The sequence below is a fragment of the Rissa tridactyla genome, chromosome 16 (assembly GCF_028500815.1).
Source record: "Rissa tridactyla isolate bRisTri1 chromosome 16, bRisTri1.patW.cur.20221130, whole genome shotgun sequence".
NCBI lineage: Eukaryota > Metazoa > Chordata > Aves > Charadriiformes > Laridae > Rissa > Rissa tridactyla.
Window position 1 is genome coordinate 7,172,713 of NC_071481.1, and position 19,837 is coordinate 7,192,549.

General features: G+C 43.5%; 1 protein-coding gene across 2 annotated transcripts in view; it reads left to right on the plus strand.

Annotated features, from left to right (window-relative positions):
• CAPZB (capping actin protein of muscle Z-line subunit beta) overlaps positions 1–19,837 on the plus strand; it is a 69,970-nt gene that overhangs the window by 2,390 nt on the left and 47,743 nt on the right. For both annotated transcript variants that reach the window (XM_054222514.1, XM_054222515.1), the window contains one exon: positions 7,743–7,849. In XM_054222514.1, coding sequence (XP_054078489.1) covers positions 7,847–7,849 — 3 coding nt within the window. In that variant the 5' untranslated portion in view covers positions 7,743–7,846. Of the gene's footprint in view, positions 1–7,742; positions 7,850–19,837 lie in introns of those variants that run through there.

Consider the following 19,837-nt stretch of genomic DNA (forward strand, 5'->3'; position numbering starts at 1 on the left):
TTCTCTTCAGCAAAAACAAATACCTGGCGCAGGTCAATGTGTAGTCTCACTTCACACTTACTCATTTTCAGACTGTTCAGCTCGCCGGAAAGCGCTGTTTCTTCGGGGATGAAAGAAGCGGTGGTGAGCTGTTGGGCTGTAAGGCGCTTCATAAAGGGTTGTGTCGCTGTGTAATGGGTCTGCATGTATTTTGACAGCCTTGCGTCAGGAACCTGGTGCATTAAACCCTTTCTAAGGATATGGAATAGTTCAGTGTAATTGTTTTGAATGTCTAGCTTCCTTCTGAGAAATTGGTCTGCTTCTTTTAAATCCTGGAGTCACTGAGTGATCGGAGTGGGCTCTGGAAAATGTTATCCATTAAGGATCTAGAGCACATTCCCTGCACCCCTTCCCCACCCCAGGGAAAGATTAAGGCAGGAGGAAATGTGTCCAAAGACAGCCTTTTCTCTCCATTGCTATAGTTACTTGGCAATTAGACCCTCACAGTGTAATACTGAGTATTTATTATTGTATGACGCCAAGGTGATGTTTAGAACATGCGGTTTTGAAAGACCTTTTTTGCATTTTACAGCCCAGCATGTGCCGTCCCAGGGTTCCTTCCCTCTCTTCTCCTTTCTTTCTAGTAAATAAATATCTGGAAAAAAAAAAAATAGAGGAGGCTGAAATGAAGCCAGAAAGCTTCAAAAATCCCTTCTCTGATGGAAGTCAACTTTTAGTAGGTTCAGACCTTGTATCAACAGTTTCCTTAATTATAAACCTAGCTTGAATTGTGTATTAAATTAGTAAGACTACTCATGGACTAAAAGTTGGGCATTCTTTTAAATACACTGCTGGTTATTTTTTTAGCAGATGGTCATCAAAGAAAGAAGTAGAATTGGGAATCTGTGATGAAGAAGTACCACTACTATTCTTCAAAAATGCTGTTTCCGTGGTGCTTAGTGAAAGAAGCCACGTGGAGGGCTTGCAGTGGGCATGTCCATGCACACACCTGGTCTGGGGCTGCACCAGCCAGAATTCAAAGGCCCTTTTCATCATGACAGACTTTCTTTTATTTAAACTGTTAGCCCTAACTTTTACATAGTGCAGTATAGGATGGTTCACCCTCACCCCAATAGTTTTAAAACTTCCAAGCAAGTTTCTTTTAAATCTTGATCCTTCCCAAGCATAAGTGTATTACCTCTTACCCCGTTTTTTCAAAGAATCCTATAGCATCCCTCCTGTCAGTTCCCCACTGGATACTAATCTCTCTTCTTTTCCAAAGAATACACATGTGAGTTCTCCTGTAGTTTTAAATAACATGAATTGCCTCCCCCACACACATTTATTGTTGGGTTTTTTTTTCCTGCCAAGAGTAGCAGTGATCTGCACAGGAAGACAGCAGTGTAGGAGTCTGCTGCTTGAAATGGTTGACGCAGCCTTGGTTGTGGGCCCCCACTTCACTGTCTCTACTTCCAGAAAGCTTCTTTCATATCACAAAGAGAATCTCACCTGGGCAGGGAACTTCAACTCTCGGTCTCCACTCCAGTTTGTTGGGTTTTTTTCCTCCCACATACAAGCCGCATTCACCAGCAGATACTGATGCTTATTTTTACTCTTTGAAAGCCTTCTTGCTATCCAAGCAACAACAAAAAAAAGTCCAAAGTCTGAGGAAAAAGAAACCCCTCCCCAGCAGGACTTTGCCCTGAAATGGGAGAAGTGCCAGAGACTCCATTAAGTCTACTTTGCTATTCTTATTGATTTCATGTGGAAGGCAGTCAGATACTGTGGGGATGAACAATAGTCTAAAGGCTGAGGTAGACTTGCATTAGGAGAGACAGCTTGTGATGCCGAGTGAAATATCATTCAGTCTTTTCATGGTGATCACATTCACGTTAATAATCAAGTCCATTTTGTGTCTGTGCTAATGTATTTTCACGCCAGTTTTGCAAAGCTGATGTAACGTTATATTCAGTAGTGTGGTACTGCTGGTTACAGTTGTCAGGTACGGCCGATTGAAGTGGAACTTGGAAAAATGGAACAAGATGTGTCACAGCTCATTGTGCTAATTCTGCTTTAAGCTGCTTTTGCTGTGAATATGAAGTTTGCCCCCAAAATCTCTGGAGGAAAGCACTTGCATGGAAAGACTGATCTGAGTTTTTGCTAACCCTTTATGTTACAGGCATAAGCACCACTATGACATTTCTCGTCTTTATTTGATTTGTACCATTTTGTGATCATTTCTTAGTTTAGTAGTAGAAATAGCAAAAGAACTCATGTACTGTATTGATAGAGGTTTTCTAATGAATAAGCCTGTGAAAGAGTGCTATTTTTCAGCTCTTTAAGTATGTTTTTCCATTCGTCCATGTCACTGGCTAATTCTATACAGATTCTAACTAGTGAACCGTGACTATTGTATTAAGAAAGAATCCAGGCCCTTACAATTCTTTTGGCTGGTATATTAGCAAGCTTGAAATGAAGTGCAACGTGTCAAGGAAAAAGTAAGGGAATGGAAAGTTTTGTTTCTTTCTAGTGCATTTAATCAGCTTCTCCTTGATTCTTTTTTAATGGCAGGCTGCAGACATTATTACTACAGTTAATGACAGAGCTTGACAAGAATGTTCTCAATACTCTCTTTGCCCAGGCTAAAGACATTTCTGGAAGCTCCTGTCTATCAAGCTTTCTGTGCTGAAAACAAAAAGTTAAAAGAGCAGTCGCAAGCACAGAAATAAACAGCATCCTAGAATATGCAACTACATGGAACGTGCTGGAGAACTAACGATCCCAGTAGTCCTGCAGTCTACTATTCTGCACTGATATTTAAAAAAAAATGCCTCATAGTCCTGTTCTGAACCAGCATTGCTGTGTTTCTTGAGGTGGAATTTCAGATACATCTTGGTGACGTGTGTCCATCTTGTATTAAACATTTTGTGGAATACAGTTGGATTGAAATCTGTGGCACATGTGAAAACAGTGCGGCTGCAAACAACTCCAAGGCATGTCCAGACACGGTGTTCTCAAAATGTGGGCAGGTACTTTTGGACTGAAATAAAGCAATTGTTATTAGTGGAGGAGGATATTTATATGTGAAAACAAATTATTTTATGTCCAAGATATGGACCCAGATTGCAGAGTTGTGACTTTTTAACATGACTCTTTGCTAAATCCCCTCTCTGTGGATGTCGGCTTCAGCTGAGTGGCAAAGCCTGCTGTCGGTCTGTAAAGGAGGGATGTGGGACATGACTTGGTCTTAATAATTTAGGCAAACCAATTGTAAGAAAATGGTCAAAGCCAGAAAAACCTCATGCCTCTATGATGTGTGTGCTTGAGTGGTGTTTAAACTTTCATTTCTCTGCCCTTGCTGTGACAGTGCTGCCCTGGTAGTAGAATGTCTAATTTTTTGGCCAGTATATGGATATCTTGGGCGGCAAGGCTTATTGTCTTTTATATTAATCAAACGAGCAGATCTGCTTGGGTGCTGATGAAGTGGAAGAAAGTCTGGTTTTAGCATTCTTGGGGCAGGGGGGAGGTCAGGGAATGCCTCAAACCTCACACTAAATGGGCAATATGTTGTTTTTCATTAAACGTGGTACTTTCATTTACTCATCGGTTCCTGCAGTGAATGGGGAAACTCTTAAAACCTTTATATTCCAAGAGTACTCTCAGCAAAGTTGCTTTGGAATTGGAATGGGAGGGAGGCTTTTTTTTTATTGTTTGTGTGCTATTTTGACAGTGTGTACAAAGATCTCCATAGTGAGAGCTATCTGTGGCTTGAATACGGAATTCCAAGACACTGGGTAGTGTTGTAGGTACCTTTTTCCTATATTAGTTTCCAAGAAATCGCTGGTTTTTTGCCTCAAATCAAGTGATGCTGCTGGTTTACTGACTCTGACTAATAAAACCCAGCAAGCTAAACTTTACCATTGCTGGAAGACGCTTGCAGCAGTAAATTCAATTTATGAGAACTCCTAATAAAAGTTTACATATCTTTCAAGTGCCACAAGCTTGACAGGCAAGAAAATGGGCAATCTGATCTAAAAAAGCTCAAGATGTCTTTTTTTCTTTAATAGAAAAATGAGTATTCAGTGAAGCATGAAAGTTTTCTCTAGGACCATGTTTCTAAGCATGTTCTCACAGTCACCCTTGGTCCTGGCTAAACATTGGAATAAATAAAATAAATAGCATTTCAGCATGCATGCAGGAGGATAAAATAAAAACCACATCGTGTTGGACCGCAAACACTCTATGAGTTCTGGCTAAATGTGAAAAGTACTTTGTAATGCTAATAAGTATTTATTTTTTTTGCTTCCTTGAATATAATCAAATGTACAGGGAAAGCACATGTATTTTGTAGTCGCTGATTGCAAGATCAAAAGCCTTGTTATTAATCGCACATGAATCTGATGTTGTAGGGCTGTTAAGCCATCAACTGACATCATTGTTTGCTTCCTTTGTTTATAGACCCTTGTTTTAAAGATGCGTAATCCTGACATGAAACCTTTTGAGCGCATGCTTTTCTGTTTAAGTGGGTGGTTCCATGCCAGGAGGTGTGGGAACTGTGCAGGTAATGCCACCTCACAGCACTCAGATTTATCGAATGACCCCGAATTAGCTGTATTTGGTGCCAGCCCCTCCACGAATCACAGCAGAAGGCAGGATGGCTACAAGTGTAGTTACATACGCGGAGCCTTCTGCCTGCTGAGATCCACTCCACACTGCAAACTGCAGCCTACCAGGGAGAGTCTGGTCCTACATCTTAATAAATAAACAACAACAAAAAAAATCCCTTAAGCGTGTCCTGCTGTAAACAAGCAGAGCAAGCAGCTGGTCCTCATTTGAAAAGATGTTACATCAATTCCAAAAGGAATCTGCAGATGATCTTAATGCAAATATTTTTTGGAAAACAAAAAGCAGCTGTTTATTCTTCTTTATACCTATTAGCAGGAAAACAAAATCCAGGATGCTTGTATTTCTTCCGCTTAGAAAAACATCCTCTTGGCGTCGACATTCATTTGGATCTCAAATTGTTTAAAATATACGGGGATGCTTTTGGTCTGCTGCTTCAGCAAGCAGCTATAACAGTTTCTGTTCATAGCTATAAAAGTAGAGTAGTCACTGAATACTTGGCATGAGTTTTGTGGCAAAAATAATGAAGTTTAGAATATGCATTTTCAAATTTATCAGTTTTGTTGTCTCAGACCCTGCCCCAAGGAAAACATGCGCATTAGACGTGTGGATCCCTGTAAAATGAATGAATAATTTGCCCTGTGGAATTAACAGGCTTGCTTTTCTTAATTACTGCTGGTAGGCACCTCTGAGGGAACATAAGGACTGAAGGATCTGGGGATTGCGAAATAGAAGCCACTTTGGATTGCTGCATCTTATGAACGGGGTTTAAGGAGGTTGGGCTGACTAATACTGGCAAAGAGTTGAATTTGGAGACTCCAGAGGAGGAAATGCCTTTGGAGGTCACGTTCCCTCCCTTCTAGACATGGCAGGATTATTTCCTATTTTAGGGTTTATTTGGTAGTGGGTTATTGATGGACTTTATGCACTTTAGTTTTTCTGTGCAGTAACATAGCTTCTGTTTTTCTTGAGATTGCTCTACTGTTTTCTATCCTTTCTTTCCCGGCTCAATTTTCTTCCTGTGCTGAAAACACTGAGGCTTTAAAAATGGCAACAGAGGAATGGAAAAAAGTGGGTAAAGGCTAACTGAGCAAAATGGGTGACAGCAAATTGTTCGAAGCCCTCAACACACAGGACAGCTTTGCTTTTCTAATTAGTGTAAGCAGTGATAGCTCTTACGTCTGCATGTGGTTGTTTGTCATGCACATTCACGTTGCACAGCTATGCCTCGATGCTACTGTAACTGGGTGCGTGTCGGAGCAGTTCACTTCCCTGGAAATCCAGCCTGTTCTTCTCAAACTGAACCAGCGGCTGGCTTCCCTGTAAGTTAAAACAGGCAGCTGGGGTTGTTATCTCTCAGCAGGTCCTCCTGCTTGGTGTCTGATCACAAACAATGTGGTGAGTAGGACTAGGGCAGTGATTGCCCCCCTGTACTCGGCACTGGTGAGGCCCCACCTGGAGTGCTGTGTCCAGTTTTGGGCCCCTCCCCACAAAAAAGACACTGAGGTGCTGGAGCGTGTCCAGAGAAGGGCAACAGAGCTGGTGGGGGATCGGGAGCACAAGTCTGGTGAGGAGTGGCTGAGGGAGCTGGGGGTGTTCAGCCTGGAGAAAAGGAGGCTGAGGGGAGACCTTCTCACTCCCTACAACTACCTGAAAGGAGGGTGTAGCCGGGGGGGTCAGTCTCTTCTCCCAAGGAACAGGCGATGGGACAAGAGGAAACGGCCTCAAGTTGCACCAGGGGAGGTTTAGACTGGATATTAGGAAAAAATTTTACACTGAAAGGGTTATTAAGCATTGGAACAGGCTGCCCAGGGAAATGGTTGAGGCACCATCCCTGGAGGTATTTAAAAGCTGGGCAGACGTGATGCTTAGAGGTATGGTTTAGTGATGGTTTTGTCAGAGTTAGGCGATGGTTGGACTCAATGATCTGAAAGGTCCCTTCCAACCCAGGCCATTCTGTGATTCTATGACATTGAGTGGAGCCCCAGTCATCTGTGATAACATCCGCGTGAAAAGTCCGAGCTTGGCCTTGGTCATCTCCTGCCGGAAGAACGTACCACAGTGTTGCTTCCAAGGGAAGAACGGTGTGTGATTCCCCTTGTTGACATTTCCTGTTCCTACAGCAAACTGTACAAAGTAAATGTAGTAACAAAAGGGCTTTTGGCTCTGGAGGGCCAAGTCTGCAGTGCAGGAGCCAGAGAGCACCAGTGGAGGGTTCTCAGGATCGTGGCAGCAGAACTCTGGTGAAAGACAGGCCAAGGAATTGTTCCAAAAGAGCTGGAGGGGGAGTGCTGTCCCACAATGAATCGGATGCTGCCATGGGGTAACCGGGTACCCTGCAGCTCTTTAGTGCACAGGTCCCTGTTGAGAAGTACCTGTCTAGAGTCTGGAATCAGATCAGTTTTACCCGAGATCACAGAAATGTGAGTTAGTACATTAGGGAAAAAAATAATAATGGTTTCCTTCTGGGACAGTCTGAGAAAAGCAGCGATGTTTTATTTGCGTGTACACCCCGATTTGCTGATTTCTATCTCTCATTCGGAGACAGGGATGCAGGTGCTTGAGCCCCGAAGTCATCAAAAGATGTAAGCGTCTGCTTAGCTTCCAGCAGGTACTTGCACGCTTCGCTGAATCAAAGGCTGAGCTTCCAGAGAAGGCTGAACACTTGCTTTTCAAATTAATTAACCCTAGCCTTAAGCAGCCAGAGGCTGATTATCTTTCCTGGTTGCTTCACAGCTGAAGTCGGTGTGTTACAGGCAGCACCGGTGACGATGCTCCATCAGTTACCTCTGCAGACTCCACTTTTCGGCGCTGATGACGTTGTCCAAAACGTTCCCTGTTCGGGCTGACATTTTCCGTGCTACCTGCTGGTTCTCCTTTGACCCCGAGGCCCATTCAAGCGTTTAAAGGTGTTCAGAGGCGGGAGGTGCTGCCCGGCGGCGGGGCTGGGGACGGCTGCCGGCCGGCGCGCCCTCCCGCAGGCCCCGCCCCTGGTCCCGCCCACTTAGCCCCGCCTCTCCCCGCCCCCGTTCGCGCGCCGCGCTCCATACTTGGCGATGGCCGGCGAGCCGCCCGCTGATTGGCGGGACGGCGGCGAAGGGGCGGGGCGGCGCGGGGCTGACCCGGATGTTCACTCCTAGGCAACGGCGGAAGTGGAAGGGCCGCGGCCTGCCTCGGAGGGAGACCGGACGGGACCGGGAGGCGCCGCCGTTGCTACCGCCCAGCGCAGCCCCGCCGAGCCGCCATGGTAAGGGCGAAGGGGGCGGCACCTGCCCACTCCCCCTCCCCGCGCACCCCTTCCACCCGCCGGTGCTTCCCGCTCCCATCCCCTCCCCGGTGCCGCGCCCCGGCGGCTCCTTCCCCCCCCCCTCCTCCTCCTCCTCTTCCCTGCTCGCTTCAGAGCGGGGCGGCGGAGCGGGTGGGCCTCGCCCGGCCTCCCCGGGGCGGTGGGGAGGGAGGGCCCGAGGCGGTGCTGCCAGGGGAGAGGGAGGGGTGGCCTGGCCTGGCGTTGGGGGCGGCGGCGGGGGGCTCTGCAGTGCCCGGGGGCGGGCGGCGGGGCCGCCAGGCTCCTCCGGCTGCTCTGTTGTCCGGTTGCTTCCCGGTTTCTGGGCCTGGTACCTGGGGTGGTGTTTACAGCAGGAATACTTCCGCTTTGGACGGTGAATGTTACTGCTTGATGTAGTTGTAAACGGCGCGAGCAAATGCAGCAGCGGTGTTTAAGAGCGATGGGGGCACGGTCTGCTATTGCTGCTGTTCCTAAACCCCAAATTATCACCCGTGGTCTGGCATTTCCTCTGGAAGCTGGATGCGCTCATAAGGTGTACTAAGATCTAATGGAATCTGCAAAATACAGGCAAAGCAAGTGCAGTCAGAGCAGGTGATCCTGCAGCGGTGGGTGCTACTCTTCTACAGGGATGACAACTTTACGTTTTTCAGAGGAGAATCTCTGGTTTCTTCAGTCATGTAAAATAATCTCCATCTTGTTGCCTGTTTGCTGAATGGATTAGCCCAGGTCATGAAACCTTTCAATTTCATTTTGGCACTGTGTGTAAAGGAGGCAGATTTCAGGCAGATTTCATGGGCTCTAAACAAATCCAACAATAAGGATGGGAACTGGCCCAGGCCTTGGTCAGCTCCCAGCTCTGCATGGACAGAGATGAGCATTTGCAGAGCTTGTAACCCCCATGTATGGAATCGCTTGTATGGAATCACTGAGATAGTCTATATTCTTTGGGAATTTGCTATTCAGGTTTTCCAACATAATTTAAGAATGTTCAAATGTATTTAGATTTAAAAAATATCAACCCAGTGCCTGTCTACATAGCAATATAAAGGCTGGTTAAGCAAGCAAGTGTAATCCTTTACTTACCTTCAACCATAAGAATTTCAGAGGCAATACCTTCTGTTGTTTTTTTTTTTTCTTTTTTTCTTTCTTCAAAGCTGAAGATCATGGTGATCCTGCCACCTGTATTATGCAGGATAAAGATCTTTAGTTTGTGGTGAAAGGTGAAGAATGTGTAAGATTGAGGTTCTCTGTTCTTATTTGAACAAATGAGATGCTGTACCTGACTTCTGATTGTGGGGGCTGACAGGATGGAGCATCTTATTTCAGTTGTGTCTCTTATTTTAAGATACTGAAGTCTCTATGTGTGAGACCTGACGGTAGAATTTGAAATCAGGATTCCAACCAACTATCCTTACTTCTGCCATGGCAAAAATCCTCACAGGAAAAGAATTCAAGGAAAACAAGGAGGCTTCACATAAAATAACAGTGGTGATACCAGCTTTTTTAAATGGCTATGAAAGCATGCTATAAGATGAATCCAGTCAGGGTTTAAATGTAACTATATCAGTCTTTTGGAGGAGGTAGAAGACAAATCCTTTAGAGATTTCCTGAGTGTTAAAAGCTTATACTGTCTTCTGATTTTTGATGTTTAGTCTTGGAGACCACTGGGTGTAGGAGGGATTTGTTCAGGACTTCCAATGCTATGTGCTAGTCTCTGATGCTGAGTGGACTTCAGGGCTGAACCTGCAGCAGCCACTCTCTTACTTGTTTATCTCAGCGTCTGTGTACACATCTGAAGACTTCACTCAAAGATTGTGGCAACTTAAGCGTGGCTTAACTAAGTCCAGTAGGAGTGTGCAAGACAAATCACTGGTCTTGTTTGCAGAAAACAAATGATCTGTGGTGTTTGTTAACTGCAAGAATCAGTAAAATTTTAAATGTTATGCATGTAGTGCAGTTGCAGCATCCAATTTCAATTTAGGTCCCAATCCAACATTTAGAGTACTTCCTTCAGTGGCTATGAAAACACAATACTAAAATGGAGCATTGAAATGCTGAAATGGCCTTTTCATTGAAGGCAATGGTGAGTTTCACAACAGCTGGGAGAAGCTGGTATGGTACAGGATATTAGGTCAAACACCTCCTTGGTACCATGGGCTTAGCGATATCTGTGTAGAGCAGAGAGATGGGAACCTTTGTCTCCTCTGCTCCACCTCGAGTCTGAATTGCTCCTCGTGAGTTTAAGTGAGAATTCAGGATTGTGTCTGCATTTCAGTCAAGTGCTCGGTGAAACAGGGCAGGACAACACATGAAGCTTGCAAACTGCCTGGATGGATGCTGTCTCTTGTGCTAAAAATAAACTGAGTGCACCGTTCAGGGCAAAGCAGGACTTGGGAGAGTGGATCTGCTGAGACTTCTGGAACTGTGGGTTGTGAATGGATGGAATTCAGCTACTTGTTGTAAAAAAAAAAAAAAAAAAAAAAAAAAAAAAAAAAATCTTGCTTTCCAGGTTATGTAAACTGTCCTCATAGTGTTAGCAAGTATTTCTTCTGCTATGCAACTCTTCAAGAAAAGGCAGACAATTTTAGTAAAATTTATAATTTAATCAACCATAAATTCAAACTGTCTAGTGTAGCACTGGCTGCACATCATCCGTTTAGAATTTGTGAGGCAGCTAAAAAGCGCTGAAGCACAGCCAAGGATGCGTGATGCGACACTGACACTCAATACATAAACCTCGCGTGCTTTTCAGAGTAACTAATATTTTCGAGGTGGTGGCTGTTTGTCTTGAGCAAGCATGTTGTTGCTTGATAAATAACTTGGGTTTGTGCAACTGCTACCAAAACCATATTAAATGATTTGTGAAACTGAACAACTAAAGGTAGTGCTTTTCCAGCTGCGTGAACACCGAGCCCGTCCCTCTTCTAAACTGATGATGTCGCTTTTGAAACCCTACTATATATCCTGAGAGGTTTTCAGTGTCCACAGCAAGTCCTTTGCACCTTGTGCCTTCTGAGAAATACTGACTTAAGCTGTTTTGTGGAGTCCGTGCTTTATTAGCCAAGTATGTGAGCTTAGCTAAATGTTATCTTAAAAGGCAAATTCCCAAAATAATCAGGTTTGAGGATATCGTTGGGATAGGGAATACTGCCGTTGGAGTGATGCTTAATCTTGTGGTTTATTAGTGAAGGAAAAACATTCTCAAGCTGAAGTTGTTCAAAGAGGATTTCCTCATATGGTAAATATATATATGCTGATATCTTACTAGTTGACATCTGGGAGTAAAGTGCAGTTCAGCCCTTTTGAATGACGGTTTTTAGTCGTTATTACTGTAGTTGAGCAGAGAACTGACTCTCTTTAGGAAGGAAACATTGCTGCCCTATTAAATTTCAACTTACTACAGTTCTCAGCTGTGCTTTCCGCCAGTTGACTTCCATGTGTGAAGGGTACCTGATTAACTCAGGGGTTGCGCGTGGTCGTGCAGTGCTCCCCGGTCCAGTTTGCCTTTGGGTGGGCGGATACTTCTGCAGACTTGGATGGGGAGTGCCAGTGTTTATTCTCCCGCCTGCGCTTTGGAGGGATGTTTGGTCGGGTCCAAATGGCTCCTTACTCAAAGTAAACTTGTAGAGAGGTGTTTTATTTGTTGGGTTTTGTCCCTTTGAGCTGGTACACATTGTGGTAGTGCCACCTCAAGTTGAAATAAAACTGAGTATGTTTCAGCGTCTACCGGAGAGGTGTGAAATTCTGAAAGGTGCTTGTACAGGCAGCCTAAGCTGGAGTTTAGAGCTATTCTAAGCCCTGTTTTTTACTCCACTTTAATACGGTTTCATGTTTAAGGATTATTTTTTTTCAGACAAAGGACATGACTGCAGAAGTATCAGATGCTCAAAATGATGTTGACTTTCTGTTTTTATTCATATTCTTATTCAGCCATCGTACATCATAAATTCCCACTTTCCCATTAGTTTATGCTAGGAGTCCTGAAGAGTTTTAAAAGCCTCAATCAAACCTTTGTCTCTCCTACCCTTAATGCACAAGGTCCAAAGCATGTGTATGCTTCAGTTCCTCTTAATCCATTGCTATTTCCAGGAAGGAGTGTGCAAAGAAAAAAAAAACCAAAACAAAACCCCCTCACTTAAAACCAGGGGACTTTAAATTTGAATTTTCTTTATGGATGAAACCTGCATTTGAAGAACATTAAGATATTGTGGCGTACTTGAGCTGAATAATACGGGGTTCCTGTTACCTGGATCTGATCAAGTGGCCAAAATTCACTTATGTGGTCTTAGGTCCTAAAGCAGGATCGGGGGATGCTTCCAAATAGCTTGTCTTGGGAAGTACAAGCTCGTGCATGATGAGGCATTTGCTTTTGAAATTTCCTTCATGGGGCACGAGGGTAAAATGCTCGTTGAGCCAGTTTTAAGGACATTTCCCCGTCAGTTGAGCTGACAGGATTTATTACGGGAAGAAAATGCAGGGTACTTGAGGAAGCTGCTTTACTTGTTTCCTAATTAAAATGTTGTAATTTTCCACAATAGGTGCTGTCTGGGTAATGCCAAATGCGGTGGCAATCCTGTCCTTTTTCTGGATTTTTAGATACAATGAAGTTTCGAGTGAGGAATCGAAATCAGGATCTGTCTTTTACTTGTACCCAAAACAGGCGTCTACTTAGAATCACTTTTGTTGCATTAGTTAGTATCTTGTGCTGGGTTTCCTAGAGTGGTGGCCTGAGCCTTGGCATTAGCCAGTAAGATTAATTTTCCTGTATTATCTGGTGCTGCTGTTCTGCCCTACCTTCCTCTTCTGGGGTTTAGAAGGAAGATGTATGGTATTGCTTTGAGCTTGTGGTCTTTGTGCTGCCGCTTCCAAGTTGGGCCAAAGAACTGCAGAATGTATTAGCACGCACTTGGCTTATCTCTCTGTCCTCCTCATAAATTACCTACTTTATTCCTGCCCTATGCAAATTAAACCTTACTAGTTTATATTTCATCGGCATCGTCTGTGTTATTTTTCAGCGCAGGCTTGGCTTAGGAGTCCTGACTCTCAGCTTAAACCCGTGAGACCTTACTCAAACATTTGCAGCCGTGCCGCAGAGCATGTCCTTGCTGGTGCCGTTTCCCTGAGTACGAAGAGGGTGTCCTCCATGTCTTTTTGTTACAGAAAGCGGAGCTGAGTTCTTTCCTGGTGCATGAACTTGGAATTTCAATCACGTCCTTGTTGCAAAGTGGGAGGGTTACCAGGCTGGGTGAAAGCGGAACCCAGGATCTAACAATTTTAGCAGCATCAGCTAGACAAGACTGAAAACAGCACTTCAGTAAGAGGATTTTGTGCAGAAGCAAAAAGGGTTGAGACTGCAGTGAAGACATAAGCTTAGTGGTTGCCTTAAGCCACCAATCAAAGTCACCATAAATAAAATACCCTTTATTCTCTGAGGGAATTTTGTTTGCATTTCTCCAGGTGATACTTTCTAGCTTTTCCATTAGACAAACTGCTGAGTTTGAAAGTGATGTCCTGTTACCTGCTTCCTGTTCCCCAGTTATTTTTGCTTTGGTAAATATCAGGATTTAAAAAAAGCTTGCTGCTAGCAAAGGTGATTGGTGACTGGCTGATAGCCTGTGCTTGCAATCTGAGACGGGCTCAAGAAACAAGAGATGGGTCTTTTGGTGAGTTAATTCAAAGGAGGGGAGAGCCATGAAATGGAGGAGTGAGGTAAAATATCAGCTGCGTTATGCTGACCGCAGCAGTTAATAGCTGTATTTATCCACTGTGTCCCGTCGCTGTGCAAATTTAGGGGTCATCATGGAGAGGTTTGGATGTAACATTAAGAAGAAGTGTGATCTTGGCTCGCTATTGGCAGTGCCCCACTGGATGGTCAAATACAGCTTTCACGTAGCCATTGGGACTGGCAGAGCTATTTCAGAGCTTGTTAAGGTGAAAACTGGCCAAATGGAATGAGTATTAACTTCATGTTAAACTGAAGGAGAAATCTGACATGGATTGAAACTGGCACGTGCGTGTTACGTGAAGCGTTGCTCCTGCATAAACTGTCTCTACTACTTACATTTAGTAAAAGTTTTGCAGAACTTTTATGTGTTGTTAGATTGGATGTTTGTCTGTCTGCAGTTCTGACTTCAGGGTAGGTCAGACGTGTTCAGAACCAGCAAGGAAAGCATAAAAAGACTGAAAGAATAGGCAAGTCTGGGAATTATGGCAAGGGAAGGAATTCCGGGGAGCGTGACTATCTTGTTAGGTGGAGATGTGATATTCTTATGGCCTATATATATGCAAAGCCATTAGCTTCTGAGTTTAAACTTGAAATCCTTAGCACTGAATCCCTTGGATGAAACTGAACTGTCTTGCAAGCTTTGCAAGTGTAGTCAGCAAGGTACGTCTTGCTAGACACAAGCGAAAGGCATATTAACCTACTTTTTTGACCTTTTAGGCAATCGGAGAGCGTTCGGGGATGAAGGCTAATTAGATAACCTCTCTGTCTCTCCTCTCTGCCTTGCCAGGCATCCGATTACTTGCCAGAGTTATCTCGTGAATTTACAACCCTGGCTACTAGACTTCAGGACGCTGGAAAGTGCTGAGTTTGTATATTAAAGCAGGCAGCGTGGCGGCAGCTTCCCTGGGGTGACGGGGGCTCTACGGACAGGCTGGTGTAAAACTTCGTACCAGATTGGTGATGTGGAATATTTGTATTAGTTGTGCTTTCAGTACGCACGTTTATGTTTGTTGTCACCTTGGTGATAGGGTATATGCCTCCCTGCTGCTATAATAATGTGCTCTTACCCCTGCGCACGATGATGTGTCTCAAACGTTTTTGATGTAATAACTTCTCATCTGAAAAAAATCTAAGTTGCAGTTGTCTGGAAGGAGAACCTGGATATGTCAGGCCAGGATCAACTTGCCAAACTTGGCTGTTTCTGCAAGAGAAAATTTCTCCATTTGACTTGAGCAGTTCCTCTTCTGATAGTTTCGTGACCGGGCTGATTGGAACATGAAACAAGCAGCACGTAGAATAAAAGAGTGCTTTGAAAAGATCATCCAACGTTAACAGGATTAAAAGAAAGCATCACAAACAATGTGTTTGTGAATGTTCAGGGTGACAAATGGCAGTGCTGAATCTGAAAAGCTGTTGCGTTTGTAGTAATTATGGTTTCAATTTAAAAAGAAAAAAACCTGACCCCTGTGAAAATTAAGCAGTTCTCCTCTAGAGACTGATTTGGGCACTTCCTCAGTAATATTTGAATGGAAAGCAGGAAGACAATGTGACTGTGAAAAACAGGTCATCAGGCTTATGAACCAACACAGCCCTGCTGTATTAGCTTATTTCAAAGACTGAACTAACCTGGTTAGTAGTAGGTTTACAGATGAAGTGGGAGGATGAGAGAGTATCAATCCATAATTTAGGATACATCTAGGGGCTTGACGCTAAGAGCAGCATGAAAGGATCTTGCAGAGGTAAGGGGAGTTTTTACAGAAGGGCTGTCGAGGTCAGGAAGAAGATGCTGTGAATAATTTCCTGTTGCGCGGGCTGCAAAAAATTTACTAGCTGCTCGGCTGTGATCCTTTGTTTGGTGTGAGTCAGTGTGAGCGAGCCGATGGGGGAAGGAGGGTGGTTAGGAGGTAGCTTCACAGTTTTTAGGAAGCAAGATTTACTCGCCTGCACGGCGCCTTGGTTTATGCCAATGTATTTGTGAACCTACAGAAAATGATTGGAGTATGGCGTCGAGCTGACTCGCGAGGAAATATCGAGAGGCATCTTGAAGTTAATTGATGTGTTAATACTGAATGGTTACTGTCAGTAAAGCTGTCGGTGTCTGGGTGTCTGTCTTTTAGGGGTACACACATGTTGTGCTCAACCAACGTCTGTCCTGATAGTGAAAAGCCTTAGGCAGGCAGGACAACCTTCCGTACGAAGTGCTTGCAGCATCAGGAAACTTCTCCTATCTCAGTGCTGCGCTGTAACAGGTGTTTTTCATTTTGTTTAGCCACTATTTCCTATCTGTACATATATCTAATAAAGAAAACGTTCTTTTGTGTTAAATTCAGACTTAAAATGGAGGGGGGAAAAAAAACCTGTCATGCAGTAACTTTAGCCTAATTAAATCCCTTAATGTTCACTGGAATAGGTGGTCAGCTCTACACTCAATTTCAGTGACTTTAATCGTTTTATTAAAAGTTAGCGATGCTATTTTGCAATCTGTGCAACTTTTCTATGTAGCTATTTTACTGCCATCACCATTTTACTCTTTCATGTGGGGCTGATAGATTGCATGTTCGCTTGATGCCATGATTTATTGGGAAATGACTTTTTGCAAACTTTATGCTTCACGGGAATTCTTGGCACCAGATGAAAGCCAGTAAATTACATTGTCATGTTCCATGACAAGTTTAATAAATAAAACATTGTTTCTGTTACCCAGAAGACAAACACTGTTGCAGAAATCATTAGTGATGGTGGCAAAAGGTCAAGATGAGTGGCCTGTTCCCAGAAAGCCCTGTCGTTGGTCTATCCTGCTCTTTGATTTGCACCTGGACAGGTGACAGAGGCTTGCGGTGGACTCGATAAAAACTAAAACTGTAGATGTTAAATTAGTTTTGAAAGTAGATGCAAGCATCTGCCACCTCAAAACATATCCTTGCTGGGAAGGAGGTGCCAAGTAAATGTTAGGTTTTTCTCACCGCGTACCGTACACCTTTGGAGATGTGCTCACAGGATCTGAATTGCATCTAGTTGAAAAACAGCTATCAGGAGTGCAAACTAGCTGCAGAACATACTCCAGGAGATGCTGTATTCTTACTTCAAATAGTGAATTACAGTCAAATGGCTTCCACCATACTATCAGGGGTTGCTATTTGTTTCTTGATAGATGTAAACCAGCTTGACAAATAACTTGTTCTGTAAGATTGAGCTTCTTTATTTAAAGTAATGCAAGCAGCTCTGGTTTATTTAGGAACTAATGGGTGGAAATGCCTTCAGTGTATTATAAATCACTTGATAATTGTTTCTCGAGTTGAGCTAGGGTGTTGGGTAGTGTCCCATGAACAGTGAAGGAGGCTTATCAGATTTGGAGGTAAGAATGATGAAGCAAAGTCAAACACAAAGTGCGATTGAAAGGATTCTTGAAAGCATCTGCCTAAAGGCATAAAGCAACAAACAAGGATTTGGCAAAACACTGATCTCAAGCTTTGAGGTGCTCAAGGAACTTGAATGGAGGAGATCGCTTCGTAGCCGCTCCTAGAAGACCATTGCCACTCCTTTAGTCTGTCTAGGACTTGCCATAGTTGTGCTGTCAGCCTGAAATGGTGAGAAGTATCCAGTGTCACCAGCATGCTGGTGGCAATGAAACTTAAGCTGTGTCATTTGCTCTCCTTCCCGTAGATTATTTTAGTTTGCCCGCGTTAGTCTTTGGAGCAGATATGTAAGTTACTCTTTACTGTGGCACCTCTTTAAAGAAGAGATCCCTCGTGAGCACTTGTCTTTCTGAAGTACGTATCACATTTCTGGACCAGTGCAGAACAGAAGCTGGTCAGTCCTTCCGAGGTTGAGAGTGACCCTCTCATTTTTTGACAGTCGTGCAGGTGGATTTGTCAGTGTGTGAAACACCTCGACCTGGATTTAGAAAACAAGCCATAGAACTGTTTTCAGTCATTAATTAGGGCTAGTACCGCTTTTCCATAGCGTGCTCAATTGTTCTAAAAGTTAGAGCAGAGTAGACGAAAAAGAAATAATGTTCTGCAGGAGAATATCTCAGAAGGATTCACTGGCTTAAAAGCTGTGATGTGACTTGTGCAATTGCTCTGTCAGTAAATACTGGTTATGGGGGAGCTGTGGGAGGTTGAGTACAGCAGCTTCTGCTAAAATCTTCAGATCTGTCACCTCTTGCTTTTATTTTAATCTTTATTTCTTCTTGCTTGTAATCCATGGAATGGGCACTCTCGGCAATCGGTCTTTCTTTTTGGTCTTGACCACAGCACTAATGTGACCACAGCAAACTGAGCTAAACGCGTTACTGAACATACAACATGGTCGTCAGTGTCTGAGATGATAAACGCCACTGGATCATGTCCTAGACAGAGAAGGCAAAGCTACAAGTATTCAAGAGGAGGAGAATGTAGTCTGCATCCATGTCATGTTCTTCAAATAACGTTTGACCTCTTCCTTTATAACTATCCCCAGCGTAGTGTGTCTTCAGGTTTTATTACATTTACTTCTTTCTTAAATATGCTCTTTCTCCCACTAGTACACCTTGCTGTCAGGACGCTGTGATTTATAAGTCCGTTACAAATGGTTTTAGATAGGATCTGCCAGAAGAGGGTTAATAGTCAAGGGGAAAATTATGTAGAAAAACAGATTGCAAGGAATATGTGCAGCTGATGGAAACGTCATGAGTGCAGAACTTGTCTGGGATTCATAGATCGTACGGAGTTATTCCCCTTCCCATCTAATATCCTAAGAAGTGAATGCTGACAGCCGAGAGGGGAATCCTGCAACTTAACATACTACTGTACTTTTTATTACACAGGGGTTACAATAATTCAACCCTTTGCTACAGCTTCTAGCAGTAATACTATCCTATTGTGTAATTTGAAAGGGGAGTCTTCTGCCTTTTGAGCTCTGGAAGTTGGCAAGGATTAAAATGACAAGCAGGAGGGGAAGCTGTGTATCTGTTTCAATTAAAAAAAAAATCTAGTGTTTAGTACCACAAAGCTGAAATATTAGTGAGACATTCCTGGTGGGAGAACTGACAGGAAATAATATGATTTACAATCTGGGGTATGTCTGCAACATAAAAGGAATTAAAAAAAATAAAAAATAGTCAATTGCTGGTTGTCTACTTCTGGCTCTGGATTAATTAAAAAAGATATTTTGCTTGTAAACTGACCAGCAACCAAAGTGATCTGATGTGTGATTGCTTCGAATTGCATAAATTTAGCAAGTGTTCTATTTCTGGTGTCCCTTCAGGTTTTTATCTCATATTCCTGTTCTCTGAAAGTTGAGATGGCAGTGTGTACTTTAAGTTTGGATGACTTTTCAGAATTCAGTCTTAAGCCAAACTTGCGCACGAAGCAGCTCAAAGACCTTTGTTCTATCTGTTACAACCCAGCCGCAGAGTCCTAACAACTGTGGCGTTTCAGGGCCAAATATGGGCAGCATGGGCCAAATAATGCTCTTATTACATGTGTGTGTCTTTTTTTTACCTTAATCATAACTACTGAAGTAATTTTTAGGTCATCCCGTTCTTCTAAGCTGGCATCACAGATGGGAAAGGGGGTAAGTAGCGCAATCACGCCTTGAGTAGAAGTGTTGTATTTGCAGGAAAGATTTGGTAGTCCAAGTGGCTTATTTCCCAGAAAGGGCTAAAATAGGGAGAAGCCACCACTGCAGTAGCACTGAACTACCTCAGCTGCTTTCTTTTGGTTCGGGAGTTAGCTCAGAGTAGTGTTAATATAGAAATACAATACAGAAGTGAAACCAGCCTGGTTTTCTTTTTGAAGAAACTGCCTAACTCTGTTTATGCCCAGCAATAACATAGTCAAATGAGCAGGAGCTGTCAGAACCAGAGCTGTGAAGACCAGGGAATTAAATCTGCAGATCTTTGTGACAAATAAGAAGCGAATTCCTGCTGACTATGAGGCTGGGAGCTTGAAATGAAATCTCTCGCCTCCTTTCAAGTGGAATGGCTTAGCCTTTGAAACAGGTAGAGCTGCAGGTTCATGTAAACCCTCTTAAAACCCGGAGTGTAGGTTAAATCTCGGGTAACTAGCAACAGAGAGTTGTCAAAACCTGTGAATGAAGCTTGTGAAATTCTGTAGGTTTGTATAGTGAAATGCATGTGTAAAGATGTCATTTAAAAAGTGCAAAATACTTGTAGGGTGTAACTCATCAGCTTGCTGGTGTCTGTTGAACAAGCACAGCTTCTGTGAGGTGTTACTGGTTCT